Source organism: Eucalyptus grandis, chromosome 6 (assembly GCF_016545825.1).
Source record: "Eucalyptus grandis isolate ANBG69807.140 chromosome 6, ASM1654582v1, whole genome shotgun sequence".
NCBI classification, from domain to species: domain Eukaryota; kingdom Viridiplantae; phylum Streptophyta; class Magnoliopsida; order Myrtales; family Myrtaceae; genus Eucalyptus; species Eucalyptus grandis.
The window spans coordinates 26902509-26919087 of record NC_052617.1 but is presented as its reverse complement, the minus strand read 5'-3'; the positions used below and the strand labels follow the sequence as shown (position 1 = coordinate 26919087).

At 43.2% G+C, this 16579-nt stretch overlaps 2 protein-coding genes across 2 annotated transcripts; both read right to left on the bottom strand.

Moving 5' to 3' along the window:
- Positions 1-6471: 6471 nt before the first annotated feature.
- Positions 6472-8713, bottom strand: LOC104449133 (zinc transporter 2). The gene is given in 3 exon segments (XM_010063166.3): positions 6472-7269; positions 8088-8219; positions 8222-8713. Coding segments are annotated over 3 exon segments (1005 nt in total). The 5' UTR covers positions 8547-8713; the 3' UTR covers positions 6472-6721.
- A 973-nt stretch (positions 8714-9686) lies between these two features.
- On the bottom strand, positions 9687-16259 carry LOC104449132 (mitochondrial import inner membrane translocase subunit TIM50). Its single transcript, XM_010063164.3, has 11 exons — positions 16233-16259; positions 14978-15374; positions 14606-14694; positions 14025-14061; positions 12904-12965; positions 12706-12819; positions 12353-12457; positions 12152-12250; positions 11069-11225; positions 10875-10977; positions 9687-10086 (listed from the first exon to the last, which is right to left on the bottom strand). The coding sequence occupies exons 1-11, from the start codon at positions 16257-16259 to the stop codon at positions 10041-10043; spliced, it is 1236 nt and encodes a 411-aa protein (XP_010061466.2). The 3' UTR covers positions 9687-10040.
- Positions 16260-16579: the final 320 nt, after the last annotated feature.

Sequence of the window (16579 nt, the reverse complement as noted above, 5' to 3'; positions counted from 1 at the left end):
CGCCACGGGGTTGGCCTTTCCCAGCTTGTACTCCAACGCATAGTCGAACTTTGCCAGAAAATTTTGTGACCGAGCTTGCTTTGGACTCAACTTCTTTTGAGTCTGGAAGTAACTCGTGGCTACATTGTTCGTCCTCACAACGAACTTGGACCCTATGAGATAATGCCCCCACGTCCGAAGGCAATGAACCACCACGATCATCACCTTTTTCTTAAACGGTATACCATCACTCGGTATCGTTCAGCTTGCAAGACTCGTACGCCACCGGATGGCCATCCTGCATAAGCACACCACCGACAGCAAAATCCAATGCATCAGTCTCTACCTCATAGGGTTTGGTGTGGTCGGGCAATGCCAACACCGGCTCCTCGATCATAGCTTGCTTCAATCAATCGTAGACTCTTTGGCATCGATCCGTCCACTCCCACGCCTTCTCCTTCTTTAGCAGGTCCGTGAGTGGCACGATGATGCTTGAGTAGCTTCGGATGAACCGCCGATAATAGTTGGTGAGGCCCAAGAACAACCTCAACCCCGTCACTTTTGTTGGCAGCTCTCATTCGATAATCAATTGAATTTTGGGCTTGTCCATCCACACTCGTCCACCCCCAATGATGTGCCCTAGGAATGGAACTTCCTCTTGGGCAAAGGCACACTTCTCGTGCTTAACGTACAACTCGTTCTCGCGCAAGACTTGGAAGACTTGCTTCAGGTGTTCGACATGCTCCTCCAATGTCCGACTATAGACTACAATATCATCTAGGTAAACCACTACAAACCGATCTAAGAAAGGGTGGAGTACCTTGTTCATTAGTGTGCAAAATGTAGCCGGAGCATTGGTGAGGCCGAACGGCATCACGAGGAACTCATAGGACCCATACCGCATCATGCATGTGGTCTTCAGCTCGTCCCCTTCAGTGACCCGGACTTGATAGTAACCCGATCGGAGATCCAGCTTAATAAACCACTGAGCTCCACCAAGTTGATCGAAGAGATCTACGATAAGCGAGATCAGGTACTTGTTCTTCACTGTTAACTTGCTCAGCGCCCGGTAGTCAACACATCCAGAGTGACCCATCGTGCTTCTTTTGAAATAAGACCAGCGCACCGAATGAGGCCTTGGACGGCTGAATGTATCCCGCATCGAGCAGCTCCTTGAGTTGCCTCCTCAACTCTTCCAACTCGGGGGGCGCCATGTGATAAGGCGCCATGGCAGGTGGTTGAGCTTCAAGCACTAGCTCGATCCGATGATCCACTTCTCTCTTGAATAGCAGCTTCTTTGGCAACTCCGAAGGCATCACGTCCTTGAACGAGTCGAGGGCTCGGGCTACCTCCATTGGGAGTTCCTTCCCTTCACCCTTGCCATCATCGATCTTCAAGGCCGCTAGGAAGGTCACCTCACCCTTCCTCACTCCCTTGGTGAGTTGTATCGCCGAAATCATCTTTCGTTCACGATCCGACTCATGGTGCACCAAAATCACGCATTGACAATACTTGTACAACACGCATATGCACTTGGCAAATGATACAACTACAGCATGGATCCTATCTAGAAATTTTATCACAATGATAATATCATAGTCATCAAAGGGAATTACCTCTAGGGTCTCCTTGCTCTTCCATTGCCCATGTTCTAGCTCCACGTCCTTTACGATCCTAATCGCGGGGACTTCCTTGGAGTTCACCGTCTTGAGCCAACCAGCTCCCTTCTCAACCCGTAGGTTAAGTTTCTTCACGGCCTCCTCCGATATGAAAATGTCGGAAGCTCCAGTATCCACGAGTGCACTCATCGTGGTCTTCCTGATCTTCGGGTCCGCGAACATTAATCCTTTAGGCTCCTTCGCCTTCTTGGACTTGATGATGCTAAGGAGTCACAGCGACCCCAATCGCGCCTCCTCCTTAGTCTCATCCTCTTTGCAGAGAGCGGCCAACTTGGCCTTGTTCGGGCAATCCCACGCTATATGCAGACCGTCACAAAAGAAACAGCTATAAAAGTGTACCTTCCTTTGTCCTCCTCTATTTAGCCCCGCATGAGCCCAGTGAGGACCTGCCTATGGTGGTCTATCTCCGGCCGAGCGGTTATATCTCCCTCAATCTCCCCCACTAGTGTTTTTATCCCTTAAACGAGTGTCCGATCAAGATGTGGAAGGCGACGCCTTATACTCCACGAGTGACTCGGCTACGATCATGGCCGTCATGAGATCTCCCACGTTGAACCGCTTCAGCTCTTGCTTGGTCCATGGCTTAAGACCACTCATGAACTGGTGGTACGCCTCGACTTCATTCATCGAGGGGATTTGGAGTAGCAACTCCAAAAACCGCTTGATGTAGTCACGTACACCACATTTCTGCTCGAAACGCTTCAGCTCGTCACGAGCTTCCTCCTCTGCGTAGGCGGGGAAGTAGTTCCGTCGGAACTCCTCGATGAATCCACCCCAGGTCGTGATAGGATTCCCACACCTATCATCCAACTGACGACGCCACAACAACAATGCACTATCAGCTAAAACATTGAAGCAATGTTTACCCGTGTTTAGTCGTCGTTGATCCCCATGGCTTGGAAGTATCGCTCCATGTACCATAGGAAGTTGTCTACATCTTTGGCCACCCGCGAGCCCCGGAATTCCTTCGGCTTCGGTGTGTCCACTCGTGGACCTTACACCATGATTACTCCATTCACGCGTGCAGCTTGTGCTTCAGCGAGCTTATCCGTAAGCTCCACTATCTCCGCGCGCATGGCCACCATCATGGCCTCCAAGAGTTCGCACCGTTGTGTGAGTTCATCCTATAGGGTCCCCAGCAACTCATGGCAGAATTCTCTCATACCGGTCTTGAGCTCTTGCACTTCCGCAACCAGCTCCTCCCTTCCGACGTCAACTCCGTCCGCGGTCTGGATCAAGTCGTTGACCGATCCTTGGACATCGGTTCCCGCCTCTAAAGGGACCGGTTCCTTTTTCGGGAACCAAAACCGGTAACAGAAGGAAAAAGTTCTTAAGAAACACAAAAAGGGAAGAAAACCTGCCGAGGAAAAACAATAAAAGAAAAGGAAGGAAAAGTTCTAGAGAAAAGGAGAGGTCAGCAAAAGAAGACAGCTGCAGGAAAGAATGTGACGTGAGAGAGAGACGTGAGAGCAAAGGAAAATAAAAGGAAAAAGTAGAGAAGCAAAGAGATTGTTCGTCTTCGTCGCACTCCGCCTCGCAGCCGCTCGAGGGCTTCGCTATGCCAGCCACCGCACGGCATCGCGCTCATCTGCGAGCACCACGCCACGTCTCCATGCCAAGCTTCACCGCGAGTAGCCTAGCCGCCGGCCACCGCCGCCGGGTCCGTTGCTTCCCCGCCGCACCTCCGCACAAGCACCCTTCCGCGATGCCGTAACCGGCCGCCGAGCCACCGCGCTCCTCCGCCTCTACTCCGACGCCCAAGCAGCCCTCACCTACGCTGCTCTCCATCTGAAGTTTTGCCCCGTCTTCACGTAGCCCTACCGACACCGCTCCACCAGCAACCTGCGCTATGCCCAACACCACAGCAGCTTGCCTCTGTCGCCGGTGCCCCTGTTGCAGCACCTCTGCATGCCGGACGCCGCGTCATTGTCACACCAAAGACACTCCACCGACGACCCAACACCCCTTTTGCTCGAGCATCTCACCGTCTCGCCGTACCAGCCTCACCTACACTACCCTCCCTTTTTGTGTTTCTTTTTCCGCTACACCAGAACCGATCGTCAAGCCACCATGCTCCTCCGCCCTTGCTCCGACGCCTAGCAAACCTCACCCTCGCACCGCTCTCCATCTGAAGTTTTTCCCCATCTCGCATAGCCCTACCGACGCCTCTCCACCAAAGAACTCCGCACTCGCCGAAGCCATAGCAGCTCGCCTCTATCGCCGACGCCCCTATCACAGCACCTCTACATGCCGAACACCCTGTCATTGCCACACCAGCACTACAGCTCAATGACCCGATGCCCCTTTTACCCGAGCGTCTCACCGTCTAGCCGCACCAACCTCGCCTACGCTGCCCTCCCTTTTTTGTGTTTCTTTTTTCCACGGAACGAAGGAAAAATAAGGTACCAGCTAGTTTTTATATTCTCTTCCTAAATGTTTGCCATGTGATTTTAATGTTACAGAGTAGAGATTTCAAGACAATTCTTTTATGGGCAATTTATTTTTTTGATGGGTCATGACCAATTTGCTGCTAATGCAGCTGTTACTTTATAAAATGCTTGGATTTGCATTTTCATTCTACTGTACCATTTTTTGTATGTGGACAATGTCATCTAGAATTATGTGACAATTTAAGCTTTAGTGCACATATACTGACATATGTGGGCACAATAATTATAGTTAATCAATTTGGAAACTTCTTATTGGTTTTTATTATGTATGTCCAGATTCTTGGCATTGGTATGTTTGCTAAGATATAAGAAGTTACCATAGAGTATACGCGTACGTTATAGTTCAAATCTAAAAATGGAAAGAAAAAGAAAAGAATCTGTTGGAACCTAGAACCGACCTTGGAACTTGTGACAAGGTAGGTTCCAGGTTCTTAGTTCTGACGGGTAGGTTCCAGGTTCCAAAAAGTAAGAAACCTGTACCCAAGGGTAGGTTCTAGGTTCCAAATGGAACCGAACCGGAACCTAGAACCGCTCACCCCTACTCTTTAGCGTTGGCGTGAAGCTGAGCGTAGATTCCACTCTCACTTGGGAGAAACCAATGGACTTGATCATTGATATTTTAATTGAGATGGTGAAAAGTTGTGATTTGATTATTTTTTATTTTGATTATGGATTTCAAGATATTGAGATTGATGGATTATGATCAATGTCTCTGTGAACCTATTGAGGGATGTATGGGTATGTGCATACTAATCTAGGATATCATTGTGGACGGAGTCATCGGCTAATGATAAGTGAAAACCTAACTAGGAGGAATCTTAGTCACCTTATCATGGGAGTTATGCATGACCATGGCTAAATATTTGAGCATGGGTTTAGTTAGTGAAGTGAACCATTGACATATGATTTGAGATTTATCGATGGAATGGACCATCGACGTGTGATTAAATGAGATTAATCAATTGATAGACTATAAATAGTTAATTTATTATTGTGAAAAGGGTATTTATGCTATTGGTACAATTATGATCACACAATATATAATTCATGTTGATCTTGTAAGTTTGATATATTTTGGATTTGGCGTAAATGAGTTATGATTTGGTTTTGCAAATATGCATAGTAATTGTTCGATCTGCTTACAAGAAATGTATTTACTCATTGGACCGTGATAGCTCATTCCTTTCTTCTTATCATGTTTTTCAAGTGCCTCAGTTAGTGACTAATAGAGCAAGAGCATCGTTGCGGGAATTATTAGAAGCTGGATATTTAGTGTATAGTTTAAAGCTGCATTCTTTGGAGAGAGGATTGTCGTATCACTCCCTTATCCATATAGGATTTGGGGCATGACACAAAGAGCAATGTGAACTCTAGTTTATATATGGTGTGTTAGCACTTAGCAGGACAACTTTTAAAGGTCAATTGCTTTATATCTGCGACTTTCTTTACCGCTGTATGAGTTTCCTGACGATCTCTATCTTATCATTTCTGCCAATCATGTGCCTTAACAGGGCAGTTACTAGGAACTGCGGCAACATGGCTCGCTCAAGTAGGAATTGAAACTTACCAATGCTTGTCCTGTATATTCTGGTCCAAGGAAGAGGATGAGGAAGTTGATCCAGGAGAACAAGTTACAATTCTCGGGACGAAGGTCTATCTAGCGACTGCGAGGTGTAGACTGTAGTGAATCCTTGATTTTTGCTTCGATCAGAGCAGGGACTGGTGCTATTATTTTACGCCCTTCACTCGGGCAGTGGATTGGTGAGCAAGAGTCGTGTACTCTCTCTCTCTCTCTCTCTCTCTCTCTTTCTCCAAGTTGATCATCTGTTGACTGTCCGAACTCTTTCTCTCCAAGTTGATCATCTGTTGACTGTCCGAAGGGGATGGATACATCTGCTTTGCTATATCCAAATTCTAATGTGGTCCAATTGGTCTGTGGGCTTTGCTTTGAGAAATATCTCCGTTTGGAACTCTAGAGCATCGGCTTCCAATTCTCTTGCATGAAACTACCCTGAACTCGGGGTCCACCACCACCTTGACTTAAAGCACTCAGTTGATGATCCCATTTGCCTGATGATGTTCATGACAAGTTGCTGTTGAGGCCAGATGCTGCCGTTCTGGTCATTTATCAAATTTGCACCTAACAGTGCGGGTCCTGAATTCAATCACATTTTGCCCCGGGATCACAAACCTAAGTTGTGTACGCCATTATATGAACCATACTAATTCTACAGCAACTTATTCGAATTCTGTAGAATCGTACTCCAATATGCCCTTGTCTACCGTATAACCAGATTTTCACCCCTGGGATAATCATCTCAGGGCATTACTTCCGACTTTTCTAAGTGTTCATAATGAAAAAATTACGGAACAAAATATGCATTGCAATATGCCTTGGGAATTTCTGATAATCAAGTGTTCAAGTATGCTTGTATTAAAATTTTATCAACACACTGACAAACCTCAACAGCTTAATTTTCTCCAAAACAGCAGCTATATTTCCAACCATTTCCCTCCTGTCTACACCACACTGAGTATCTATAACCCTAACCGTAGTATTTGCTTTTCTTTTTCTCCCCGATAAGAACAGGGCGGCATGGGGGCAGAGTGTTCTTAGGTATCCCAGATCATCACGATGGCAATCACCCCGACCCCAAGCGTCACAGCCAAGAACTTATGAATGGGCGTGTCCACGGAGACCGCCCTCTGCGGAATGTACCCTTTGGAAAGCAAGTGGTTTATGGAAACATAGACGAACACGCCGCAAGCCAAACCCATCGAGATGGCGAAGATCCAATCCGCGACCGCACCCTGCGTGGTGGCGTCTATTATGATCCCTATGGCCACGCCAATGGGGCTTGAAATCGCGAAAGCAAATGCGTATGAAACACAGGATAAGAGCGGCCTGTTGGGCATCATCCTCAGGAGGGCGATGCCCATTGCGATTGCTGCAAATATTTTGTGGAGGGAAATGGTCCACAGGGCTTTCCACGCATCTGCCTTTGTTTCTGCGACTCCAATGGCGATGCCTTCGAAGACCGAGTGGAAACAGAGGGCTACGATCAACAGGATGTTGTCGCTGAGCGATCCCACGGCGACGCTGGGGGGGTGATGATGGGTCGCTCCGTTTTCGCTGCTGCCCTTTCCCTGAACAGTGCTCCCTGCTATAAAAATGGAAAGATTCATAAGATTTTCCTCGGATCGGATCATCAATATGATCTCTTGCACATTATCTTTCCGCACACAGCTGAGCTGAGGAAAAATTTTTAAAAAAATTAAATTGATTGGTTCGGATTCTATGAAAAGGGAAGATCTTTCAAAATAGGCGTTAAATTCTCTTTTATCAGTTCCTGTATTAGACGAATAATTGGATCATAAAAATCCGATTTTTAATTATGCGTGCAAGACACCCTGTTTGTGTTGTCAAATGGGTCAATCCGCTCGGCGTAGTGGATGGCGACAAACGAAAGCCCGGTGGACAAACGGAAACCTCTAAAAAGCTCCAATTTCGGAATTAACAAGGTATAATCGATGGGCCCACTGGTCTGGTGGGTGACAAGTCAAAACAAAGGAAAAAAAAAAGTATCATCGCCTTCCCCTACAGTTCTCACCTAACAAAAACAGAGCAGAAATAAACTGGAGCGATCTGACTCTGCTTCTGAATCAAATCACTTTTAAATTCTTCGAAACTCTTCCTACTTCCACTAACTAGGAAGAACCGATGCCCATGGTCAAGGTGTTAGGTCCGTTTTGGCAGATTCAAGCTCAAGCAATGAATGTGCTCTGTTTCTGCCGCCCCATTACAGAGCAAAAACAGAGTTTGCAGGCAACGATTAAATTCACGCAATTGACCCCCTCCACGCGCATTCATAATGGGAATCCAAACCAAAAATAGAAAAGGGAAACCGAAGGCAAAGAAAGAAAAAAGAAAGAATGAAAGATAAGCAAGGACACAGAGCGGGTTTTGTTTTCTGTTTACCTTGGAGCTCCAAATCGCCATAGGAGCGACTGCTCTGCCCCTCCTTCTTGCCGTAGACGTAGGCGAGAGAACAGTCTGCGAGCATGGTGAGCAAGTATCCGGCGCACGCGAGCATGAACGCGAAGGGGTACCCTTCTCCGTCAGGTCGCCGAACGTCTCGTTGGCGTCGCTGAGGAAGTGCATCAGCGCCGTCCCGAGGAACACCCCACCGGCGAACTGCGTCCCCAGGACCAGGAACGCCTCGTTCCACTTCAGGAAGTACGGGGACACGCCGCCGACGAACGTGCCGACGAAGACCAGGATGAGGCACCAGATCTTGGCGAGGATCAGGGACTTGGACCGCAGGTCAACGTGCTGGTCGTCGGCGGAGGAGTCCTCGTCGTCGCCCCCGCCATGGGCGGCGGCGGCGGCGATGAGGGACAGGAGGACGGAGACGGAGAGGAGGCGAGAGGGAGACATGGTTCAGAGGGGGTTGGCGACGGAGGCCGAGGGGTGGTTCACATTTATGTACGAGGACTTTGGTAAAAATTTTGCAGTACAATATGCAGAGGAAATCGCCCAGGGAGAGAGGGGGAAAGAGAAGTACAAAGACCAGGCAACGTGGAGTGGAGGGGGCGGCTGAAATTGGAAAGGCGTACTAGCAGCGACAGGCGAAGATGCGCTGTTTCCCAAGGGAAATCCGGCGTCGTTTTCCTGCGAGACTATTATCGCCGAACAGAGTAATAATTACGATGAGCATCGCCGCACAAAACACGAAGCTTAATAAAATAATAAACCCCCATGTCATAGTTGGGATCAGTCGCGATGTAGCTTCGACGTCTTAGAGATGATGTCACATTTTCTTCTTTTTATAACCAAGGAATACGTCTCATCGAAAGAGGGCAGGCTCGTGAAGCTCGAATTTAAGCTAGTTTGGTTCTTGCTTAAAGAGAAAAATATTCATAAAAGTTGGGAGAAAACGTTTTAATTCCACGTTAAATAAAAAGAAAGTTGTTAGAATCGTCGAAGAACACGTTCATCAAAATTGTGATTGCTCCAAACGGAGGCTACGTGCCCATTCGAGCAAAGCAAGATTACTTTGGCAAAACCCCGGCACGGAGGGCTAAGGTATAGCCACGGTTCTTCCACAAATTGGTGCGAATTCCAAGGAAAAAAGTGAGCCCCTCTTTTATTAAAAAAACGAGACGAGGTAGATGATTGACTTGACAAGGAACTTCACGGGAGGACCACGCTCATGTTCCCTTCAGCGTTAGCGTGAAGCTGAGTGCAGATTCCACTCTCACTTGGGAGAAAGCATGGACAGCGATTCACCACCCGATCTATCTTTCCGGTACTGTACTAAGAAGAAGACCAAATACACAGCCATTCACATTTGGTAGGGCCGAAACCACAAAAAACCACTAACGAACCCTCCCTTATCCCTAACCCCAATCCAAATTGGAAGAGAAGCATGAGTGGACCCACCAAGAACACGCCAAACAAGAAAAGTCCTGCCTCTTACGTCAGAGTCAAATCACGCCATAAGAAAAGGGAACAAATTGCAGAGAAAGGGGAAATAAGTATGAACACAACAAGAAGCAACTTGAAAAAAAACCGAGCTGAGCTGACTCAAGAATCACAAATTGTTCATTACTATATAGGTAGGCGAAGGCATAGGGATTATCCAATGGTAACATCTCTAGGCAAAATTGTGTAAACAAGAGAGAAGCAGAACACCTAACTGGCTGCAAAAATAACAATACGGGCACAGATTACAAGATTCCCTAGTTAGTTTTCTAAATTATGCTCGGTTTAAAAAATCAAAATCTTCCAGCTGAAATCGCTGTCGAATTGCAAGTTGCAAAGAAAAAATCGGTATGTCAACCTCTACAATGACGCCTTTCACACTGATCTAGTTTTATCATCCGAGTACTTAATGAAACTCTGTCATCTTGGCCAACGTCGTTTGGACACTCAACGCCGCCAGAAGCTTCTGGTTTGTCTCTGTTCCTGCATTCGCCTGCATTGATGACCAACCCAAAGACTCAAGAAGTCATTTAAACAGTTTTATCTAGACTGCATAACTATTATAATACTCCAGAGCAAGCATGGACTTAACCATTAACATGCACGAGAATAAATCAATTTCGGGGAAGTCAGTAAAATCTTCAACCATAAAAAGATAAAGAAATAAAAAGGTGGCAATACTAGCGAAATCTACTGGAGCCACTGGGGCAACTCCAATGAAACAGGGACTGGCATACAAAAGGAATCAAGCAATCGGCCATTTTTTATGATGAAAAAAATTGAAGGACAGTAAGACACGAAATGGATTTTGGAAAATTGAACACGCACTTGGGAATTGCACAGAAACAGCACACGTGTCAGGACCCATCCATTTCACCTTCTTAAAATAATATTACTTCACTCTTGACAACATACACAAAACGCCAAGGTGATGACAGTACTAAGTCTGAGAGTCTTTAATAAGACAGATCTAGGCATGCTTAGGAGAAAAAAGAACGGGAAAAAAAAATAAAAGTCTGCCTCAAAAAGAAATAAAAAATAAAAAAATAAGCTGAGGAGATTTGAGAAGAAAAATGCTTCATGTGATAGCATTTAAAAACAATAGGATAGATAGCAAATCAATGCCATCAATCATTACGTCAAGTGATCAATAAATAGAGCAGGAAAAGAACTGCAATATAAAGGATATTCGCAGATGGGTTGTTCCTGCAATATAAAGATGCAACATACAGAGACAAGACCTCATGATGTCCAAGCAATGTTTCAATCCAGGATTTTTACCTTTGATGCTCTTGAGAACGTTTGATGAACTCCTGGGCAATATTAGTCCCCTCATAAGACGCTAGCACTGGTCTAATATCGGTCGGTTGTCTAGTGGCAACAACTACATGAAACATTTCAGAGATGCCTTTGAGTTTTAACAAGCAAAACTGTCATTTGATCATAAAAACCCCACGCATTTACAAAAATCTTACATTCTAGAAATGGAATAAGATCCAAAAGTGTTGTGTCATCTGTTTCGAGCTTCCAAGGTTTAATTTCAACACAATTTTCAGGCTGAAGACATGATTCTTGTGCATGGCCACTGACATAAATGACTTTTCCAGGATTTCTATTAAGCTTTGAAAGATCCTGCCATGAAAGGTATACCAAAAGCTAAGCCTCATACAGAATTTTTTAATCTTACACAAGGAAAAAAAAAAGAAGATTCAGGAAAGAAAGACACTCCATCAAGAAACCGAAACTTCCTACAGCATGGATCATCAAAATCCTTAAGAAGCTATTGGATTCAAAACAGTAGACTATGGCTAATGCAAAAAGAAATATATCGTCAAATAAGTCATTTAAAAGGATAATGGCCTAAAAAGACCTTGAAGATGAGGAAAACAAAGGTACATGGATGAGGTACAATGTCAGCTGTTTCTTCAGGAAAGACAAAAAGATTCTAAGGACAGATGGTTTTAGCTCATATAGAGTTCTGACACAAGCAAGCGTCAGATGAACAATCCTCAATCATGCAAAGCAATGGTAGACTGAGAATTCAACGTGAAGGGCAAGACAAATTTTTCATTAAATATCTCATATGAATATGTTTTTGAAAATATGTTCCCTTATAATATTAGGAATTTTGGACCGGGGAAGGAGTGGGGCGACTATCTCCCCCATGTTCTGCCAGTGCGCCAAAGTTCAGTACTTCATGCTGCTGATGGGTCCACTAGTCTTTAAGATAAATGCATAGATAGAGAAAGCAATCACTCTCCACAATTCAGATAGGATCAAGTCAAAACCTCAATGAGACGCCAATAGTGAAAAGTTCAAGCCAATTCCAGTTCCAAATTACCATAGAAGAACAAACGGTAGCTCATCCAAAAGGAACAGACATAGATCGCAAAAATTAGGAAAGTAGGAAAAGGATATAAGAACAGGAAGTGCATTAAAAAAGAAAATCTGTGTCACAGTGAGGATAATGACTAGCTATCTAACATCATGTTATCAAGCAAATTAAGATTTAGGAGATCACTGGTTGGGGAGAGTATAGAATAACCAATTTAACATACTCTATAGTGCTTTCCATCCTGATATTTGGTTGCACCTCTGTTCAGCCTATAGCGTATGCACTGTTTCCCATCCAGCCTTTCAACAACAGGATCAACATACTGCAAAAGCCATCACACAAGATAGATGCATGAATAGAATGAGCATCAAGGCAGAAGAGCACATTTGAGTGTCGTCCAATTTAAGGATAAAAATCCAAATACCATCTGCAGCTGGTCCGAGTAGATGACAATTTCATAGAATTTCCCCAGATGTTCCAAGAAGTCATCTACACCAGGTCTTTTGAATGTTCTCCAGCCTCTGTCACGCTTTCAAGTGGAAAAGAATAGTTCTAAAATTGAGTCATGATTAAAAGAATTGCTTGTCCCAATAAAACAATCATGAAAAAGTAGAGTTGTCTGCAAGTCAGCAGATAGGTGTACAGAAACTTTTAATCTTTGAATGATGCCATTGCAAAAAAAAAAAAAAAAATCAGTGCAGACACTTAGGAAAATTTGCATACATAGTTAGTCCTCAAGAGAACAGTGTAAGGACAGATCACTCCAGTGTAGCTTACCTTCCAATCAGAATAAACCAGTGTCTCGTTTAAATCGAGAACAAGTGTGAAAACATGCTGTTCCATCGGATGCAAATCCGGAAGAAGCTTATCTGATGTTGGTTCCGTATAACCCTGTGACCAATTAATGACAACATAATCAAGCACACAAGAAAAGGTCCTAGATGATAAGATGAATCAAACATACATTAGGCTTACTTGAATTTGGTCTTCAATTACTTTTCTCAGATCCAAATAAAGGTCAATAGCTTTGGCAGGTACTGCAAATCACCAAGATAACAACATACTCGATATCCATAAGAATGTAAAGGATAGGGGATATATGGCTAAAATATCTTCAATAGGTTGCTAAATGAAACTCCTGACTGCCAGTTCTAGTTGATGTGACAAAGATTTACATTATATTTGGAGGATGGGTTGAACCAACTTCTGCTAACAAAATCCTAATCTTAGTCTCTGCACAAATGCCTACCAGATAACATTTAAAACTTGTCGAAGGATCTTTGCTAATGAGGATTCTTCTCTGTTTAAGATCAATCACTTTATATAAACCATTAGATTTCCAAGAAGAAATTGTCACCCCCTTCTCATCAGCTAAACTTTTTAGTTTAGAAAAGAGGGTAATTTGACCACACAGTCAAAGCTTATTTAGGGGTGTTTATATAGATGTTTACTCTTTTTTATGCTTAATCTAAATCTTTCAACGGACGCACTTGATTTTCTTTTTTAACCCTAATCAACTGTAACTTTCGCAATATACAAATGTTGATATGTAGATTTGCAATCTAAGGGTGTGTTTAGATAATACTTTTTCCTTTTGATTTTTTCATTTGACTTGACCTATTTTGTCGCGAAACACCTACAGCATTTCACATAGTATAAACGGCTGACAAAAAATTTGTATGTAATATTCTTCATAATTTTTTGAAATATGAAGAATACTTTGATTTTGATGCGAAAATTGAAAGAAAAAAAAAAGCACCTTCCGGTGCTAAAAAGTCTAAACAAAAGCGCACTAATAACTCAAAAGGAAAATGGCAAAACAACAATGATGATTGATGACAAGCAATGAAAAGCCCACAAATATATAACATGCTTGCAATAATCAAAGGAAAACGATCCCCTAAAGATGCAATGGACCCCAAAAAACGTATTTACAAAAGAATACATTCACACTTGAGTGCAGAAGAAATTTGGAAGTTTACATGAACCAGTCATCTCAACTGCAGTGTGTATGGAGAAAACATCAGTAAGAAACTTGCTATTGGCCAGGTAGGATCATAGCAGTGCAAAACGACAATAAAATGAAGAGAGCTAACCTGTCATAGCAGCAGAGTAAAGTAACCCTTGGAATTTCTGCAAAAGAAAATTAGTAGAAAAAGAAAAAACAGATTCATTATTATCAAAACATATTCTCTGTAATTTCAGGGTAGCAATAGCGACAAAAACAGTGAAACGTGAAAACTTCACATGCGGGTAATATAACAAAGCCTGGAAAGAACTGGTTTTATGTAGTATCACAGATAGAAATTCTTGAATCAAAGGAAATATATCACACCAATCATTCCAACAATTCTGAGGAAAAAAAGTTTTCAAATTCCAATCCTTTGATTGAACCCACGTACTCACAATTTACTAAACTATTTTTCTGGGATCCATACACAGTAGACGATTCCCATAGCAATGTCTACAGATGATTGGAAGGGGGCCAAAACAAAATGCCACTCATCATCAAATATTGGAAAAAGTGCAGAATTATGCATAGTCGCATGAAAGTCACCATAAGTTTCTGAAAAAAGTGAGAAAAAAAGCAACACGTAATTCACAATTTTACTACTCGTGAAGTTAGCAATAAATGTTATTCTCGCAACGGGGCATTCAAGGAGAGAGCCACACTTACATCAACCGTGGAATCAGACTCTTTCGTATTGTAATCAATCGAACTTCGAAATGCCTTTGTTTTCTCATCTACTTCCTCCAAAGAGTATGCTGCACTTAGATATAATAACGAAATCAAAGCACGTCAACCCCTCTGCACTCTTCTATAATCCGAAGCTAAAAAACTCATCTTTAGTCTATAATACCTACATCAAGCACACTCAAATGCACCCAACACTATTAATCGGCAATCAGCATAACCATCAGAAACCTCAAAAGTTTTCACGCCGAAACTGCTCGGCGCCAGATGACAACCAGAGAGGAACATCCGAAAAACATGGCTCGAGCAAACAATTAGAAAGTCAACACTTCAAAACTGAGATGGCCGACGAACCGTAAGAGGCGTAGCCGGCGGCGGCGGTGACGCCGGTGAAGGCGGCGGCGAGGCCGTACTTGAGAAGGCCCCAGGGCTTCTTCTCCGCGGAAGGCGGCGCCGGCGCCGGCTCCTGCGGGGCGGGGGGGGGGGCTGATCGGAAATGAGGGCCTGGGAGGCGACGACGGGCTCCTTGTGGGGGTGGATCGAGGAGGCGTCGGAGCTCAGGGAGCGCCGGCAGCGCCCCGAGAGCAGCGAGGCGGCTCGAGATCGGGCGACGATCGACGACATTTTCGATTCCCTCTTCGCGGGTTCTCTCCCGATCCGGGGATGGAGCGATCCGGGGTTGAAGTAGGGTTTTGCAGAGCCGGAGGGAGAGAAAGGGAGGAATTGGGGGGTGTTTGGGAAGCACGATTGACTAATTTGATGTTGGGATTTGTTCCATTCCGGGCCTGGTTGGCGACGCGCTTTAAGTTCGCTCTTTGGCGGTTTCCGCGACCGGCTAGGCGGTTGATTTTTTTATTTTTTTCTGGTCACTTCCACCGACTTATGCAATTCTTCTCTCCACGAATATTTTATCATTATTTTTATTTTGCGATAAATGGATAATTTAAAAAATAAAATGATCGCTTATATCTCTAGTAAAAATAAATTAATTAAAAATATTCGATGTCTATGAAAATATTTAGACATAAATGTCGATAATGAAAATATTTCTTAGTGATTAGTTATTTTAAGTGATACTAGCAAAAATAAATGATTTGAAAAATATTTTTCTAAAAATTAATAATTAATTGATAAAAAAAATCTTGCATTATTAACGACAATTTATTTTTTAAATCATCCATTTTCCACGAGATAAACGTATCATTCACTCTTTTCTTTTCTCTCTCTTTTATGTTTGAGAAATTGGGGAAAATGGAGAGAAGGAAAATTTGCATAGCAAATTTATGTTACATTATTGACAACAATTTATATCTAAATATTTTCATGAATGATAAAAAAAAAATTTCATTCATTCACTTTGTAAGAAATACATGCGATTATTTTTTGGAAAATATTTTTCAAATCATCAATTTTCCAAGAAGCAAATTGCATTATTCATTATTTTCTTTTCTCTCTCTTTTATGTATGAGAAATTGGGGAAAATGGAGAGAAAGAAAATTTGCATAGAAATTTTTGACAAATTTTAAAAATTTCATAATTAGGAAAGATAAGGAAAAAATTAAAAAAGAAAACACATACATCGCTTTTCATTGAGTGACTACTTTCATACCTCTATTTTTACAGATATTATTCCCATACCTCTAAACAAAACCCACATTGAAAAGACCAAATTAACACTTTTTACAAGCTTATTATTATCTTGCTCAGGTTTTGGTGGCTTGGTATTGGATTGGTTTTGAGTTTTTTCCCCTTTTATGTGGGTGTGCGAATTTTATATTTGGAGATGGGCAATTTTTTGAAAGAAAATGTCGTTTTTGTGAATATAGATACAAAAATAACTTAAGAGAAGGGGCAAAATGGTTTCTACAGGTAAAATTGAGGTATCCATTTGGTAATTTCAAAAGTAGAGATATCTAAATAGTTATTGTGTCAAAAATGATGCATGTTTTTTACATT